The 15277-nt window shown below is 47.1% G+C and overlaps 1 protein-coding gene and 1 long non-coding RNA gene across 3 annotated transcripts in view; one reads left to right on the top strand and one right to left on the bottom strand.

The window, feature by feature from the left end:
• LOC128153810 (uncharacterized) overlaps positions 1–15277 on the bottom strand; it is a 275250-nt gene that overhangs the window by 65757 nt on the left and 194216 nt on the right. The window lies entirely within an intron of this gene.
• LOC128153801 (rho GTPase-activating protein 20-like) overlaps positions 1–15277 on the top strand; it is a 39481-nt gene that overhangs the window by 9761 nt on the left and 14443 nt on the right. For both annotated transcript variants that reach the window (XM_052813569.1, XM_052813570.1), the window contains exons 2-4: positions 8341–8423; positions 13368–13538; positions 14144–14293. In XM_052813569.1, the coding sequence (XP_052669529.1) occupies positions 8344–8423; positions 13368–13538; positions 14144–14293 (401 nt within the window). In that variant the 5' untranslated portion in view covers positions 8341–8343. The remainder of the gene's footprint in view (positions 1–8340; positions 8424–13367; positions 13539–14143; positions 14294–15277) is intronic.

A 15277-nucleotide genomic window follows, 5' to 3' on the forward strand; every position in this document is an offset into this window, starting at 1 on the left:
CCACTGTCTTGGAAACAGGCTGTCTCAGTCCCCTGGCTGCACTGGCAGCTAATCATGGTCCCAACAGAGCTCCTAAGTTGGCCACCTGCTCGGGGGCACATACAGTGGTGGGCATTCCTCTAGACACATAGGGTTTGCTTCTCTTCCCTTAATCACCTGCCCTGAAATGTCTCTAGAGCAGCCACAAAGGCCTTGTGTACTGCAGGGATGCTCACGTGGCAGCTGGTTGGGAGCTGGGAATGGGGTGGTGTCACAGCACAATGCATGGAGCTGCTCTACAGCTGCCAAAAACATTACTGTCCCTGGGATGAGAAACCTGCCGGCACATGAGTGCTGTGAACTGAATACTGTAGCCTGCTTCATCTTCTCCTGGCTATTCTGTGTAGGAGCAAAAGGCCCATCTGGTGTCTTGGGGTGCCTGGCCTGCTGCACCTCTAGGAGCGTTATCCACAGCCACAGCTGTTCCGAGCTCTCTGCCCCTGAGCGGAGTCAGGCTCTGTAGGCAAACTTCACACCTCTGTCAGATGAGTTCCACCTCTGTCAGATCAATCCTTTCAAGAATGTTTTAATCTCCTGAGTGTCTCACTGTCTACATCTGCAGACTCACTCCCTCAGTTTCATGCCTTTACAGCACGCGGCACAGGCACTACTAGTGCGTCTGTGCACATCATTCCTGTTTTCTAAAGTCAATAGGCACTGCACTTCTAGAGATGAAATTTTTAGGCATAGCATGATTTCTGGATGTCTTCTACAGACATCTAATGTTTGAACAGCTCTGTTACTCAGCAAACCTTTCAAACTAGTGTTCCACCAGGGTAATTATTCGTATTACTCCAGCAGCAGAGACACAAGGCTCTTATACTAAAATAATTCATTCTATACATATTTCATGCTACAATCCTAGCTAGATTCAGTATGTTGCTATACAAGCAGTATATAAAACTTCCCCTGAAAGTTCAGTGACCTTGGCCTGGCTCTTTCCCAACATTACATGCGTGTAAAGCTACTATGGACTATAGTGGATCAACATTGATTTACCCTAGCTGAGGATCTGGTTGTCTTTGCTGGACTCTGCTCAGTCCTAGTGGTACTCAGCAAGGTTTGTCACAGCCCCCTGTCCTCCCGTCTCCCCTCCTCTCCATGCATGCCCCTGGAACCGTCCCCATGGCGAGTGTCAGAGTGGGGGGGTGTTTGCAGCCCACCACTCAAGGCCAGGTTCCCCTGGGACTGTTGGTGGGGTTAGCTTTGTGCTGGGTGCCCAGGGCAGTGGGAGGCAGGGGAGGTCTCGGGCTGGGGGGGTCCTGTGGGAAGCAGCTGCTCCTTTCGGAAGGTGGTTCATACAGAGCATGTTTTTTTGAGGCCCTGCTCCATTTTGGAGCCTTCTCCCTTCTCCCTGTCAGGTCATGCTGTCCTGGCCACCTGGCAGTGAGCTGGAAGGAAGCTGGTTAACAATGCCTATCATGATCACCATCACGACAACAGATCTCTGCTATATAGAGCATCTTCCCCTGGCTGGGAACTGGGCAAAGATGGGGAAACAAGCACGGGAACCAAGTCACAGCTCAGGCTTTTGTCTTGGTCCTAGAATTCCAAACACTCACCTTTTAAGGGACAGTTGGAGGAGAACTGGAGAGGTTTTTATCTTATTCTGGGTGGCAAGCTGGACAGGGAATCAAGGCTGAGAAGAAAAACAAGTTGTCTTCCAAGGAGCTGGCGGCATGATGTAGTAAGGAGTGTAGCTTTTCAAGCCAGTATCACCCAAGATCTGGCTGGCAGAGAGTGGCACAGCACATCTGGGTGAGATGCAGGGCACGTAGGCACAGCTGAGGCTGCCTCCCAGTAAGGTGACACTAAGTAAGTGCCCTGCAATGGATTTCCCCATTCAGGGGCAAGGGGAAATGACTGCAAGACAGCAGCTTTTGGAGCCTCTGCTAAAACTCCTCCTGGTCATGGGGTCACATTCAAGTTTGTACAGTTTCTCAAGTGGCAGGTGAAGTCTGGGAACAAAGGGAGAAGGAGACAGCAGCCATGCAAGTGCACTTTTCCCTAAACTCATTTTAAGTGTAAACCAGCATAAAATGGCAAGCCCAGTTGTTTCCGGTTCGTGTAACCTAATGCCTGATTCCCTTCTGTGCAGGGAACAATTTCCCCTTCTCTTTCTTTGTCTCTCTCTAATTGGGTTTTCTAACTAGACATACAACTGCAGTCTTATACAGGCACTTTGTAAGAGCATCCTGCGCTCACATAAACAAGAGACATAACAGAGCAGGAGGCAGAAGCGTCTCACATTATCTCATTAAGATACTTCTGTAGGAGTGCTGCTGCTAACATGAACTTATTGTTGGATGGAAGAGCAGCAGCAGTTGTTTTCATGTTGATGGATCCAAGCCCAAGTGCTCTGTTAATCGTTTCTATACTCTTAACTGGATGCTTAAGTATTTTTTTGAATGTTACCTGAGAGCTAAATAACCACGTGCTACATTTATACAGTAACTTTTACTCTGTTCCAGTAGACCACTGAAAAACGTGCCTTTACTGGGTTCGGTTGATTAATAGCAGTGATCACCTATCTGCTGTGACACAACATACCGATACTGTGATGAGAGTATTTGTAGGAAGAGAGTGTTTCACAAGATCCATCCAAGAATGAGAATAATATTGACGTTATTGGATCTGAACAATCTGTTATGCTTCAAATAATTAAAGACATTGTGGCCCAAGTTTTACTCTCTCCGACTGGGCCTTTAGCAACATAAGCCTCCCTAACTGATCTGAATGTCAGCATGGAATTGACTCAGAGTCCACATTTATAAAAATAGATTTTTTTTTTTTAATTTTTTTTTTTAAAGAGTATATGATACTCTTTCACCATCTTCATAGGTAGAAAGTGGACTGTTTGTCTAACGTGGGGAGAGTGACACTGACAGCCAAATGTTCCACATAAGTTACAGAACGTGGCAGCTAAGAGCATTGGGAGAAGTGAATTTCCTTTGGAAGTGTGAGCTGGGTGCCTGCAGGTAGGGTCGCACCATTCAGCAGCATGCAAAGAACTCATGGGGAAACATCAGTATGCTGAGAATAGGGATAGACCTAAATTAACCCTCTCTATATATCTGATCTTACCTGCTTTTTATCCCCCCTGGGTATAGGGAAGCCAGTCCAGTGTCAGGTCTGAAGTGTGAAGTTGATCTCATTTCCATATGATGGTTTGTAATAAAATGCAGCCTCAAACCTCTTTAAATCCTGCTTGTGATAGCAACAGAGTCGGTGCAGGGGCTCGTTAAACAGCCACATAGGAGGGAATGGAAGGGGAAATGCTCAAGCTAAATTTAGAGCTCATTGGGGCAGCTGAACTTTTCCTTCACAACACATTAGACACTGATGGATGAATGTCCAAGAACTGGAGTCACATGTTAATTTTTAGATTATGTCCATCTCTATCTAGCAAGGGACAACATTAATAAAATCAGTGCACAATTCTCCCCTTGTTAAAAGAGAAGGGAGGGGATGGCTATCATCCTTGCCTCATCAGAGAGCGTATGGGGTGGAGACAGGCTAACTGACTGATCTTCCTTGCTGTGTGTTCGGCCCTCATGAAGGATGTTTCCACTATGGACTGCAGGGTGGCCTGGACGTACCAGGCTAGTTTTAAACGTGCTAGCTAGTCCCATTACTTGGCAGAGACTCTGCAGAGCTCCATCCTACTATTTCTACACTGCTAATGGATTTTAGACTAGCTTTTCAATCTCTCTTTCAGTGATGACATACCTAATGGCCAAAGCAGAGCTACCCAGGAGCCTTCTTGTAGTGTATTTTTTTTCCCTCAAAAATGCAGATTGATTGAAAACAAACATTTTATTAAAACACACAGCTTTGGAAGAGCCTTCCAGTACAATGAAGGGAGGGCTCTGAAGGAGCTCTTCCTGCCACACAGGATCTTAAAGCCTCCTGCCAGGCAAGTTCCCATTGGAAAATGTCCTTGATTCATGCCAGCTTACCCACCCAGCCCCATGGTCTGCAGCTTTGCAGCAGCCCTGTCATATGGATTAACCCAGAAATTCAAAGTCCTGTACATCTGTCACATCTTACTGTGCAGGTGGTCCTGCATCCAGGCAGCCCTGGCCTTGCAGGTGGCCAAGCCTACCAGCACCTTGGCTGTGTTTACCTCCCACATTTGGTCTGGAAGCATCAGGGTCTCTGGTCCATGCCATCATAACCTACAGTCTTTAACAGCATCAGTAGCTCGTGAATGAGAGAGGCATGTTTCCCTGGTGCTTTGCACTGACTGACAGAGATGAGTCTGACCAGGCAGCTTCCCACTGCTGCTAGCAGAGTGCATGAGTCTTGTCAACTTGCAGCAGATGCTAGGGTCAAAGAAAGCACATGGTGTTTTTGAAGACACAGTGTATCAATGTTTCTGAAACAAATATTTCAATTTAAGTTTTGCAGAAAAATTGCACTATTAAAAAAATTTTGTTTTCATTTCTGAATGTGAACTAAACCAAGTAGCAGCATTCCAGTGCCACAGACATTGCAAGCTTTGACCAGCTATTGACAGAAGAAAATCCAGCCTGTTCTAAGCAGGTGTCGTTATTTTTCAGCTTCATCCCACCTTAATTATCTGAAGAACAACATTCAAGTGCAGAGGTCAGCGGGGGGGTGGGGGGCACCGCTCATGCTGGCCAGCTGAGCCGATAGTGTAGGCCATACATGGGTTTGGAATGAGGGGCATTAGACTCACAACCTCCCCAGTGCCAAGAAATACACAGCTAAAATTGGCAGCTCAGAGATGAGTAATGCACAAACACAGTCCAGAGTGTTGCAAGTGTTCAAGCACTTTCAGAGTATGTTGGGTAAACGAGTATCTGTTTCCATGGCATCAAAACAGCAGAGAGATTATGCCGTGTCCCTTTGGCGGTTCTCTTGAGTCCAGAGCCTGCTTAATGTGAGCAGAGCTGACTTCCAGCAAAAGCACTCCCTGGCTCTAACATGGAGGAGCGTGGCGAAGTCCCCCCTTCATCCGAAAGCAATGCTTATGGGGAAAGGCTGCATGATGCTAGTGGCACACAGGTGAGCCCCAGGCTGTGGACCACCGGCCACCCCCTCCAAGCACTGCCAGATCTGCAGCTCGAGTGCAGCCGTTGGGCAGGAGGGTGAGGGGGCTGTGGCTGCTCCAGAGAGCTCCTGCATGAGACAGAGGCCTTGTGGTGTTTCTTCTGTGTAGTGAGATGGGAGGGGTTTTTTGCAAGAAAACCGTAAAACTGTAGACCTTAGAAACATGCAGGATCCAGAGCAGATTTTACATGGCACTGGTTAGGAGACTCTGTACTTGTCCAGCAGCCTCTTAAGGAAACATCATGTACATGGGCTAGCCCATACAAACCAAAATTGTTTAAAATGGTGTACACAGCTAGATTCTCCCAAGCAGGGAAGGAGGACATGTTTTACATTGCATGGCTACTGAAACCAAAGGCAGAACAATTTATTATTCCTCTATTAGATATGCAAATCAAGTATGTTAACTGTGAAATTATGCCAATTAGTTGTGTCCCATTCCCTCAGTAAGATGCCACTCGTGTGATCTTGTGGCCATCATCTCAATGATGTCCTGCCAAGGATACTTGACTGGCTAGGGTCAAAGAGACTTTGGCTGAGGGCATGGAAGGCAATATTCTGGTTTGCCTAGAGTCTGTTTCGGATCAGGCAACTGGACCTCTGGGTAACTGATGATCTCAGCATTTTATTTGGAGATAGCAAGTATAGGGAATACCTTGTGTCCTGTAGTCACAGCATTTCACTGGAAACCCGCAGTTCTGTCTTTATGAAGCTTCCACTGGTAGTCAAGTGCCTGCTGGAAGTGGTGCTAGTGAACGGGTCCTCAGACTCCTCTGGAGAAGTGCAATGGGTGGGCAAAGACAAGGCTTCTTGGAAGGCATTGCTGCCACCATTCAGATACAATCTGAAACCATTCCTAATGGTCAGGAGAAGAAATCCACCAGTACTGAGTCTCTGATATCTCCCCTGAAATTTATTCTGGGTTAAATGTCTTCCTACACTACACTCACATCATGTATGTCACTGGTACTCCTTACCACATTGCACCACAGAAGACACTAGTTTTGGGATGGCCAAAATGATTGCTTCACCTACAGTAAGGTTATTATGTGCCATAGGATTCTTCAGCACAGAAGATACTATCATGTGCAAGATTTTATTGCAATGCCATTCAAGGTACAATCCCCCTGGCGTGAAGATGCATCCGATCACCCTACGTGCCTGCTGTATTCATTCAGGTGACCTTTGCAGCTGACAGCCTGCCGGGGTTTTCCACCAGGCAACCACACCCATCCTTTCTTCCTGCCCTATTGCATGACTGATGCTTTGCTGTACTATGTTTTGTAGGAACATTTTAGCCTATTAAGGCACCTCTGAAAGCCAGATGTTCTGTTTCAGTAGGGACTCTCTTTTTTTAAAACAAACATTTTTGAGCTGATGTTATTTTTATTTAGTTCTCTCTGTGAAACTTCCAAAGACAGATCTTTGCTTGGCAAGGTCATGTCAGGGAATGAGGGAGAAATTGCTGTCCATCTGTCACTGCCTACTTATATACACGTACACAAGGAATCTACTTAGAGAGCACTACTGATGTTGCAAAGCTGAATATTCATACGTTAGGAAATTGCTTGATTAAATTGTGCTTGCAGTCCCACTCCAATTTTTGAGTTACATGATCATACACTCTTTTTCATGAGGTCGTCTGTACTTTGGAGGGCTCTACTGGACCTGATGAGGCAAAGAATCAGGATTCTATGTTGTAGAAAGCTCTTGCCTGTAGAATTCCCTGGTCTTTTGTCGCAGAAGTCAAAAGGTGTATCGTAGATGAAATGGGACATGAGGAGGAGTACACCTTCCCTGGCAGCTGGACTCCACGCCAGCCTCTGCCACAGATTTCCTTTCTGAAGTGTGGTAAATCACTTCCACCAACTTTTGAAGTGGTCACTAATGCCCTGTTCTTAATTTCTGGGATTCCTCGCATAAATCCCTAGAGACAGACTTATAGCCATGCTTAGCCCCTGTAGCTCCAGCGAGAGTGAGCAGGAACAGTGCTTCAAACCCCCTCAGCCAACCTGTCTGTCTGCTCAGAAAGATCAGGTCCAATGTGTTGAACACCAGGCACCCAAATTCACTGTAATCGCTTTGTTCTTTGGCCTTTCTGTCAGTGAAATGAGGATAATACCTTCCTCTAACATCATAAGAATGTCATGTTAATGTGGTTGTAAGGTACTGAGCTGTAGTAGTGTTGTGTACTCAGAGATGGGACTAAGGAACTCACACGCAACGAATATTTCTGCATTCAGCACAGAGTTTGAAAAGTATATGGTTAATAAAAGGAAAATGCTTTCTCTGTAGAACCTCTCCTCAACCATTAATCCTGGTTTCTTTTATTCTTAGGATATTCCATATTTTGATATCTTCAGAAGTCAAAAGATCAGTAATTCTCAGCATACTCTAAACTTCCCAGTACTGAAAGCTCTAATATAGGCAAATGCTGAAATTAGAAGTGAGCCATGGGACAGATTTTCCCATGCTTACTAAGCAAAAGCCAGTGACGTAAGGATTTCTTCCCCAGGCTAAAATCTATCATCTTTCTCCAGCACAAAATTCATTTAGCAAATAAAAGGAGACCTGTGACCTTCATGTGTACATATTGACTTGGATGGTTATCATGTCTAACTCACAAGTCTCACCATTACAGTCACCTCATTTCTGTGTTATACAAGACTTGGTGGCTGTGGTTGTTGAAAAAGATACAAGTGTCTTGAGGTTACACTACCTGGAGAGGGGCCTAATAACAATCTATTTGCTGAATCTGTAAATCATGGAAAATAAAGATAGAGGAAAATCTACTAAGTAACCTCATCTATTCCTTCAGCCCATAAAATATGGCTCTCAACAGTATTATATGCTGTTCATAGCTTTGTCCAGTCCAGTTTTAAATTGGATTTCTATACCTTTCATTCACAAACTATTCCATGGCATGAGTGTTAGGAAGTTTTTCCTGACCTTCAGCCTGTGGGTTTTTTCTCTACTTTGTAAATTTGGCTGTGAAAACTGAAAGCATTCAAGTTAGGAAAGTTTTAAGTGTCCCACATAATTGTGAGAGTTGACAAGTGTTTTAATAATAAGGAAGGGGAGGGACGTGGCTGAAAGCACAGATCATGGCTCTCAGTGCTGAGATTTCATGAGTGTTAACTAGATAAAAAGAGAACTTGTAGAGTGCAATGAGCAGATCTGCTTCCAAGGTGGCCAGGCTAACTGGAATGTCTTTTTGTCTTGCAGAAGATGAAGCCCATAGTCCAAAGACGACGATCTACCCCTTCTGCCATTACTAAAGCTCTCAGCAAGTCAAAGAACCATTCCAGGTAGAGAAAATACCTTTCTGACTCCTTTTTCCACCTTTCTGGCTATACAGACTGAAATCAAACTGGTTTTCAACTTCATTTAACGGTGTCAAGGGCAATTTGCTTGTGGACAGATACAGAAGAGTTTCTTTTTCACTAGAATGGCATCGTGCTCAGCAATAAAAGCTGAGGGAAAGGAGGAGGATGGGGGGACATTAACATTATGGCGTTTGTCTTCCCAAGTAATGCTATGTGTGCTGACGCCCTGCTTCCCAGGCACAGGCTGGACATCTGCCTGCCAATGGGAAGTAGTGCATGAATTCCTCTTTTTTCCCATCTTATTTTCTCCTCCTGTCCTCTTGGGAGGGACTGAGAGAGTCACTGCATGGTGGTCTGGCAGCCAGCTCAGGTCAACTCACTACGCAAGGCTAGCTGGTTATTTTCAATGCATATATTTCAATGCAGATAGTGTTAGGTCTAGGTATTTGATGCCTGTTATATCCAAGTATAAGTACACCTGGACAATATTGCACAGTGCAGAGGCACCCAAGTAAAATCAGGTACGAGAAACAGTGTGTAAGTTTCTGTAGTGTGGTTTCCCTGTTGACCTGGTTGGGATAAATGAGCTCTGACATTTGTGTCATTCAGCTTGGAGGGGTATTCACAGTGCTGGCAGTGCAGACCTCATGAGCAAGGTCCAGAGAATGGAGCTGGGACTGGCTGGTAGAGTGCCCTTCCTCCATCCCCTGCAGAGCCATTCCCTGCCATCAGGGCATGAAATGCTCTATACAGTCCAAGCTGGATTGAGTAGCAGAGCTTCCAGCTCTTCCTGACAGCTCTCCTGGCTTTTCTTTCATGTGTCCTGACCCCCATCTGCCAATTCACTTAGCAGACTTGAAGGCACGGCCCTGTTCAGAGCTTGCATGAGGCATATTGTGACTCTGTGCTGTGTGGCACTTGGTCTCTACATAAGGAGAGGACCTGCTTTCCTGAGTTGTCAGCCTGGAGTTTTTCCCGAAATTTGCTTTCAGCTGGAAGCCCACACTGCCTCCCTTTTGCCCGCTAGCGTAACCAGTGCAGGGAGGCCAGTGTGCTCCTGCCAGGAGGGAGCAATGAGTCCAAGCTCACAGATGCAAAGTCCAGGGGACTTTTTTCCTGAGATGCAGTCGCTCATGACCACAGGCAGGCTGTCTTGACACTGGGAGGCCACACCTCCTAAGGAATAAGAGATTTTCCATAAATATATATATTGTGTGTACATATATATGTGTGTGTATTTTTTGTATATATATGTGTGTGTATATATGTATGTATATGTCCTCTATGCTTGCAAACAGCAGAAAAAGCTCTATCCTCCCCTCTCTTGCCAGACTGCAAGTGAGACAAGCTTCCTGGTGTGATTCTGGCTGAACAGTCAATAGGTGTTTGGCTGATGGATTCGTTGCTGTTTAGTCTACCCTCTCACCTGCCACAGGCAGCAGTATGAGAAGCAGAAACAGAGATGCCTTAAGAAACGAAAGAGCCCATGCCACAGGAAGGACAGACAGAAGCAGCCGTGGGAGGGAAGCTGCCCAGTGCAGACCAGTACGTGGGGACTTCTCTCCCAGTGGTGTGCGGCTGTGGGTGAGCAGCGCAACTGGGGGGTGTCAGAGGACTGGGGTGCAGGAAGGCCCCGTGTGCTGCAAAGGCCTGCTGGTTTGGGCGAGAGCACAGTTGTCCCCATCCCCTCAGCTCCGACTGTGGTGAAGGGCTGTGGTTAAGTTTAATTAATGGGAAGGAGGCCATAAACCATCCCCAGCCGAGCAGGTCTGGACAGAGCTGTTGCAGGCAGGGGAAGGCCCAGTGGCAGCGCTGACCGCAGGTCCTGTCGCAGGCAGGGGCAGGCGGAGAAGGGACGAGGTGCGCCGTAATGGCACAGTGGGACGCAGGACATGGGCTGGTGTGGCATTTGCCACCTCGCATGCTGGGACTGCAGCGGCATCGTCCCTGAGGAGCATCCTGGTGTTCCTGCCCAGCGTGTCCCTGCCCGGCTGCCCCCGGGGACTTGCCGCTGGAGACCTCTCTGGCCCCTGCTCCATGTGCTGGACCACCGGCAGCAGGGCCGTCCCAGAGATTTGGCCACGTCTCAGACGCAGATTCATCTGGGCGTGTGAGGGGGCTGCGAGCTGCAGCTGGGGATGGAGGGAGTGCTGGGAAGCCTGCCCGCACCCTGCCAGCGCTGTGTAGGGTGGCATCAGCCCGAGATGTTTGGTGGGAGAGCCGCCAGATCCCGCCATCCTCCAGGACAGTCACGTCCCTGTCGGATGACAGCAGCTTTCCCTGACTAGCAGCTTGGGTGGTGAAAAGCTCCCTCTCTTGCCTGCAACTCCAGAGCCATCCAGTGCTCTGCTGACGCTCTGCTCCTGCAGGGGTAAAGCACCAGGAGTGTCAGCAGATAGTCAGGTACAAACATGCCAGACATGCTTATCTTCTACTGGAATATCAAGTACTAGCCATGAGCCGAGCTCCTTGGTCCTTTAGTGGGAGCTGAGCCCTCTTCAACGTCATCCCCTCTTCCTCCTGCAGCACCGCGTAACTACTAGACACAGATAAGGGACCGCCACGCTCCTTTCTGCCTTGCTCTGATAGCAATCTTAGAAATAACATTTCCTGAGGGATTTGTTTGGTTTGTTGTTTGGGTTTTTTTCCTTTGTAAGAAAGAGATGATAAAGCTGAATTGATTGACATTTTGATCTGGACCAGCCCTCCTGAAGAATACTCCTTTTATATCACACCATAGGTAATTGATGCATAGGACATCTTGCTTTTCTGAAACAAGTGTGTGGGGTCAGTCTCGTAGGATCAGCTGAAATAAAGGGCAGGACTGATTTTCATTTGGTTGTCTTCTGACCAAGTTATGTGGCTTCTTTGTCATTGTCCCCACCCCCTTCTAAATTGCACTAAAAAAAAGTAAAGAAGAGAAAGAAATTCATGACTTTATTTGGCTGGAGAATATCCTTGTGAGGGAGGGAAGCTTTAAATGTTTCTCGTGATGGATTGCTATGGAGGGAGCTAGTACAGTGCCATCTTTGCTTAGGCCACCAGATTATTGGTGAGATTTTTTTGGCTATCCTGCTGCTGTATTTACAAAGCTGTGTAACTCCTCCAGCTTTAGGAAATCCACTGCTGAGGTTGTGAGATATTGTGGCTCCCACTGCTCAATTGATGCACATGCAAAGCTTTTAATCATAGAATCATAGAATCATTTCGGTTGGAAAAGACCTTCAAGATCATCGAGTCCAACCATTAACCATGCCCCCTAAACCATGCCCTGGAGTACCCTGTCCACTCGCTTTTTGAATACCTCCAGGGATGGTGAATCAACCACTTCCCTGGGCAGCCCATTCCAATGTTTGACAACCCTCTCAGTAAAAGAATTTTTCCTAATATCTAACTTAAATCTCCCTTGCCTCAACTTGAGGCCATTTCCTCTTGTCCTATCTCCAGACACCTGACAGAAGAGACCAACACCCACCTCACTACAACCCCCTTTTCAGGTAGTTGTAGAGAGCAATAAGGTGTCCCCTCAGCCTCCTCTTTTCTAGACTGAACAACCCCAGATCCTTCAGCCGCTCCTCATAAGACTTGTTTAAAGGTGATTTAGCTTCTCACTTGTAAAGGCAACAGCTGCATAAGCCAAGAATTCACTTGTTTGTTGATGGCTGTGGAGTGGTGAGGAGGGAAGAGGGAATTTCTGCTTGCAGGAGTGTGGGCGTTCCTGTGACAGGGGGATGATTTTAAAAAAGCAGCTACTGGCTAGCTTTAACCTCACTCCTGTGAAATCAAAGGAGCCCAATTATGAGGCCCATGGAAACTGAGTTAAGACTGACAATGTCAAAAATACTACCCTTAAAGCTCATGTGTTTTTCCATTTGTTCATGTAGAGACTGCCCTCAGACTAGAGTAGTACTGCTGAGGGGTGGAGGGAAGGTAAGTATCTCTTCCACACGCGTTCTTGCCTGCAGGGCAAGATACACATTTTTGTCTATGTGTAGAGACAGGAGGATTTCTGGGTTTTTTTCCATCTACATAAATCTAAGGCCATGTCTCAGAGGTTAGCTAATTCAGTCAGGATCGGGCACATGAACACGGTCTCTGAATAAGGCTCAGCAAAGAACTATTGCTTGTTCATTCAGCACACCTGTAGAGCAAGGGTAGACCCAGGAAATTACTGTGGGACCTGTTGTACTGCCAGCACTGCCAACCAGAGCCAGGAGCAGCGCTGAGAAGGTGCTCTGGGAGGGTGCTGAGAGGCAAGTGGGGAGATTAGTACTTGGTGGAGCTCTTCCAGCTGGGGACAACACAGAGAACGGAGCTGCTTCGATCCTGATGATGGCTTGTTGACTGCAGTCAACATGCAAAAACCATCAGCGTTTTTGGAAGTGGTCAGCACCTATATCACTCTCAGTAGAAACAAGATGCTGGGTTGCAGCCAGGCAAGCCAGAATCACATGGCTGGAATTAGATGAGTGCATGCAGTTCATTTTTTTTGTGCTGCAACCCTTCCATTGACAAGCAGTTCAGTACAGATGGAAAACATGCGCAGAAATGGCAGTCCCTCCCCACGCCAGGCTGAGCAGTGCCATGAGCCATGGGTTTTCCATGTTCTTTTCAAGTCATAGCTCACACGTGTGTGCAGGAAATAAGTGTTTTACCTGAGTGAGAAATGACTCAAAAATGAATATTTCAGCAGCTTAACCTCCCTGGTTTTGGTGTGGGCATTTAGGCAGTTTTCCATCTGTCTAAGGCTGGTAAAGTTAATTGGGCAGAGGCAGGCAAGTGCAGTTCATAATTGAGAGCAATAAGGGCAGTGCTGGGAGAAGCACGGGGCTATCGGGCTGTTCCAAAACAGTTGCCTGTGTCCAATCACAAACCCTTGTGAGAAAAGCTTCTGACAAAGTCTTATGATTTTTCTTCCTCCTCCAGGGAGACTACCCTTTCCTCTTCCCATTCAGACAATGGGCTGCCAAGTGGGGTGTTCAGTAGCCCAGGCTCCACTTTCATCCTGGATGAGCGAGTACAGCTAACCATGGGCCTGCAGACCCAGGAAAGACATTTGATCTTGTTCAGTGATGTGCTGGTCATCGCCAAGTCCAAGTAAGAGGAATTCACACTCGCTCCTTCTCCCCAGTATGTGCTGCTGAAGTTAGGCTCTGAGCTACTTGTGGAGCAGGCATCAAAACAACCCTTCTTTACGAATGTGGATCTAAAAAGTGGCACCTTCCCCTTTCACCTCCAGAAATTCTTCTTGGTATTAATGGTTCACTCCATTTTCCTGAAGGAAAAGGTTGTCTAATTGGTTTTGCCCTTCCCTTTATGTGGCTTCTTGAAGAAATAGCATGAGGGCAAGAGGCAGTAAGGACAGAAAAACTGACTCCTGGTCTGGCTACTTCTGCCACACATAAATTAAGAGCTTAGGTGACTTCAGCTATTAGCATAGACAGTAAATTAGCCTAAATCGCCATCTACCTGCATGTGGCTCTAGTGAATCACATTGCCCTAAGCTGCAGCTGTCCCACTGCAGCCACCAGCCGCAAAATCCACTTGCAAAACTTTCTTGTAGTGCCTCCACATGCCCAGACGTTTAGTTCTGGGGGGCTTGTTGCTGTCACTGCATCTGCATGCCTGGAAGGTGGCATGACCAGACTCTGGAGGTCCAGATGTTAGGATCTGGCCTAAGAATTCCATAATTTGAATTGCAGATCCTCCTCTAGCCTGAAGCTCAAAAAGCAGGTGCATCTGAGTGAAGTGTGGACCGGCACCTGTCTCAGCGAAGTGACAGAGAAAAAGATGGGTCCCGAGAATTCGTTTGTCATCGGCTGGCCTACCACCAACTATGTTGTCACCTTCAGGTATCTCATCAGACACCAAACCTCCCTGTGCAGCCTGGCAGCTAGCTGTCCAAGTCTCCCATGTGTCAAGCAAAACAATGACTGAGGCTACAGGGCCCTGAACTATACTACAACCCTTCTCCCTGTTGAGTAGAGGACTTTGACTCACATTAGGCCATTTGGTAAAAACTTAGATGTTGGGAGACAGTCATCTTAGAAAGATACCTGCAGGTTGGTCTCTGAGAGCCTTTTAGAGGACCAACCCTTGCAAGTGTTGTTATAGCAAGGGCTAACGCTGCCGCAGAGCATCCTGAAACATCACAACCACATCTGCCGTAGCAAACCAGTTTGTGCCATCATATAACCTACAAGCATGCTGTTTCAGCATCTGCCAGCAACCATTTCTGTAGGAGAATAGCCCTAGTTTGAGCATTTTTCATTACAAAGGACAGGTTAGTTAGGTCAATGAAAAATGCCAGATGACCTTGTGCCAGGATTAAATCCCTTACCCACCCCTAGTGTGGCATGGGCAGCTCCTGGGCAAACCTTCCTCCTGCAGTTGTCTGCCAGGGTGTCCCAAGCCCACAGCAACAGACTATAAAAGTGGAAAGGTTCTTCAAGATGGGTCTGCACAAGCAGCACGGTCCAGAGCTTGCTTAGCCCTTGCTAACCCCAAAAATAGAAATGCCGAGGAGTGTGGAGCAGGCTAGAGAGTAGCCCATTCATGTCCAAATGCCATCTCAAAGGCTGTCCCAATGTAGTGCATGAACTAATAAGGCTCACCAAAAAGCAGGTGAGCTTTTTATTACCTGGAGCTCAGTCTAGCCTGGCTAAATTGAACCTAGAGCTGATATATGCACAGGGAGCTCAGGTCACTGCTGGCTCAGGCATCTCTGCTTCATACTCTTTGGCAAAGCAGAGAGATCAGCAGTCTTCGAGGGTCGCTCTGTCCTCAGGGGTTCTGCTGGCACAGCTAGGAAGGGCTGATCTGGCCTGATGCTTTTC

Source organism: Harpia harpyja, chromosome 18, assembly GCF_026419915.1.
Source record: "Harpia harpyja isolate bHarHar1 chromosome 18, bHarHar1 primary haplotype, whole genome shotgun sequence".
Taxonomy (NCBI): Eukaryota; Metazoa; Chordata; class Aves; order Accipitriformes; family Accipitridae; genus Harpia; species Harpia harpyja.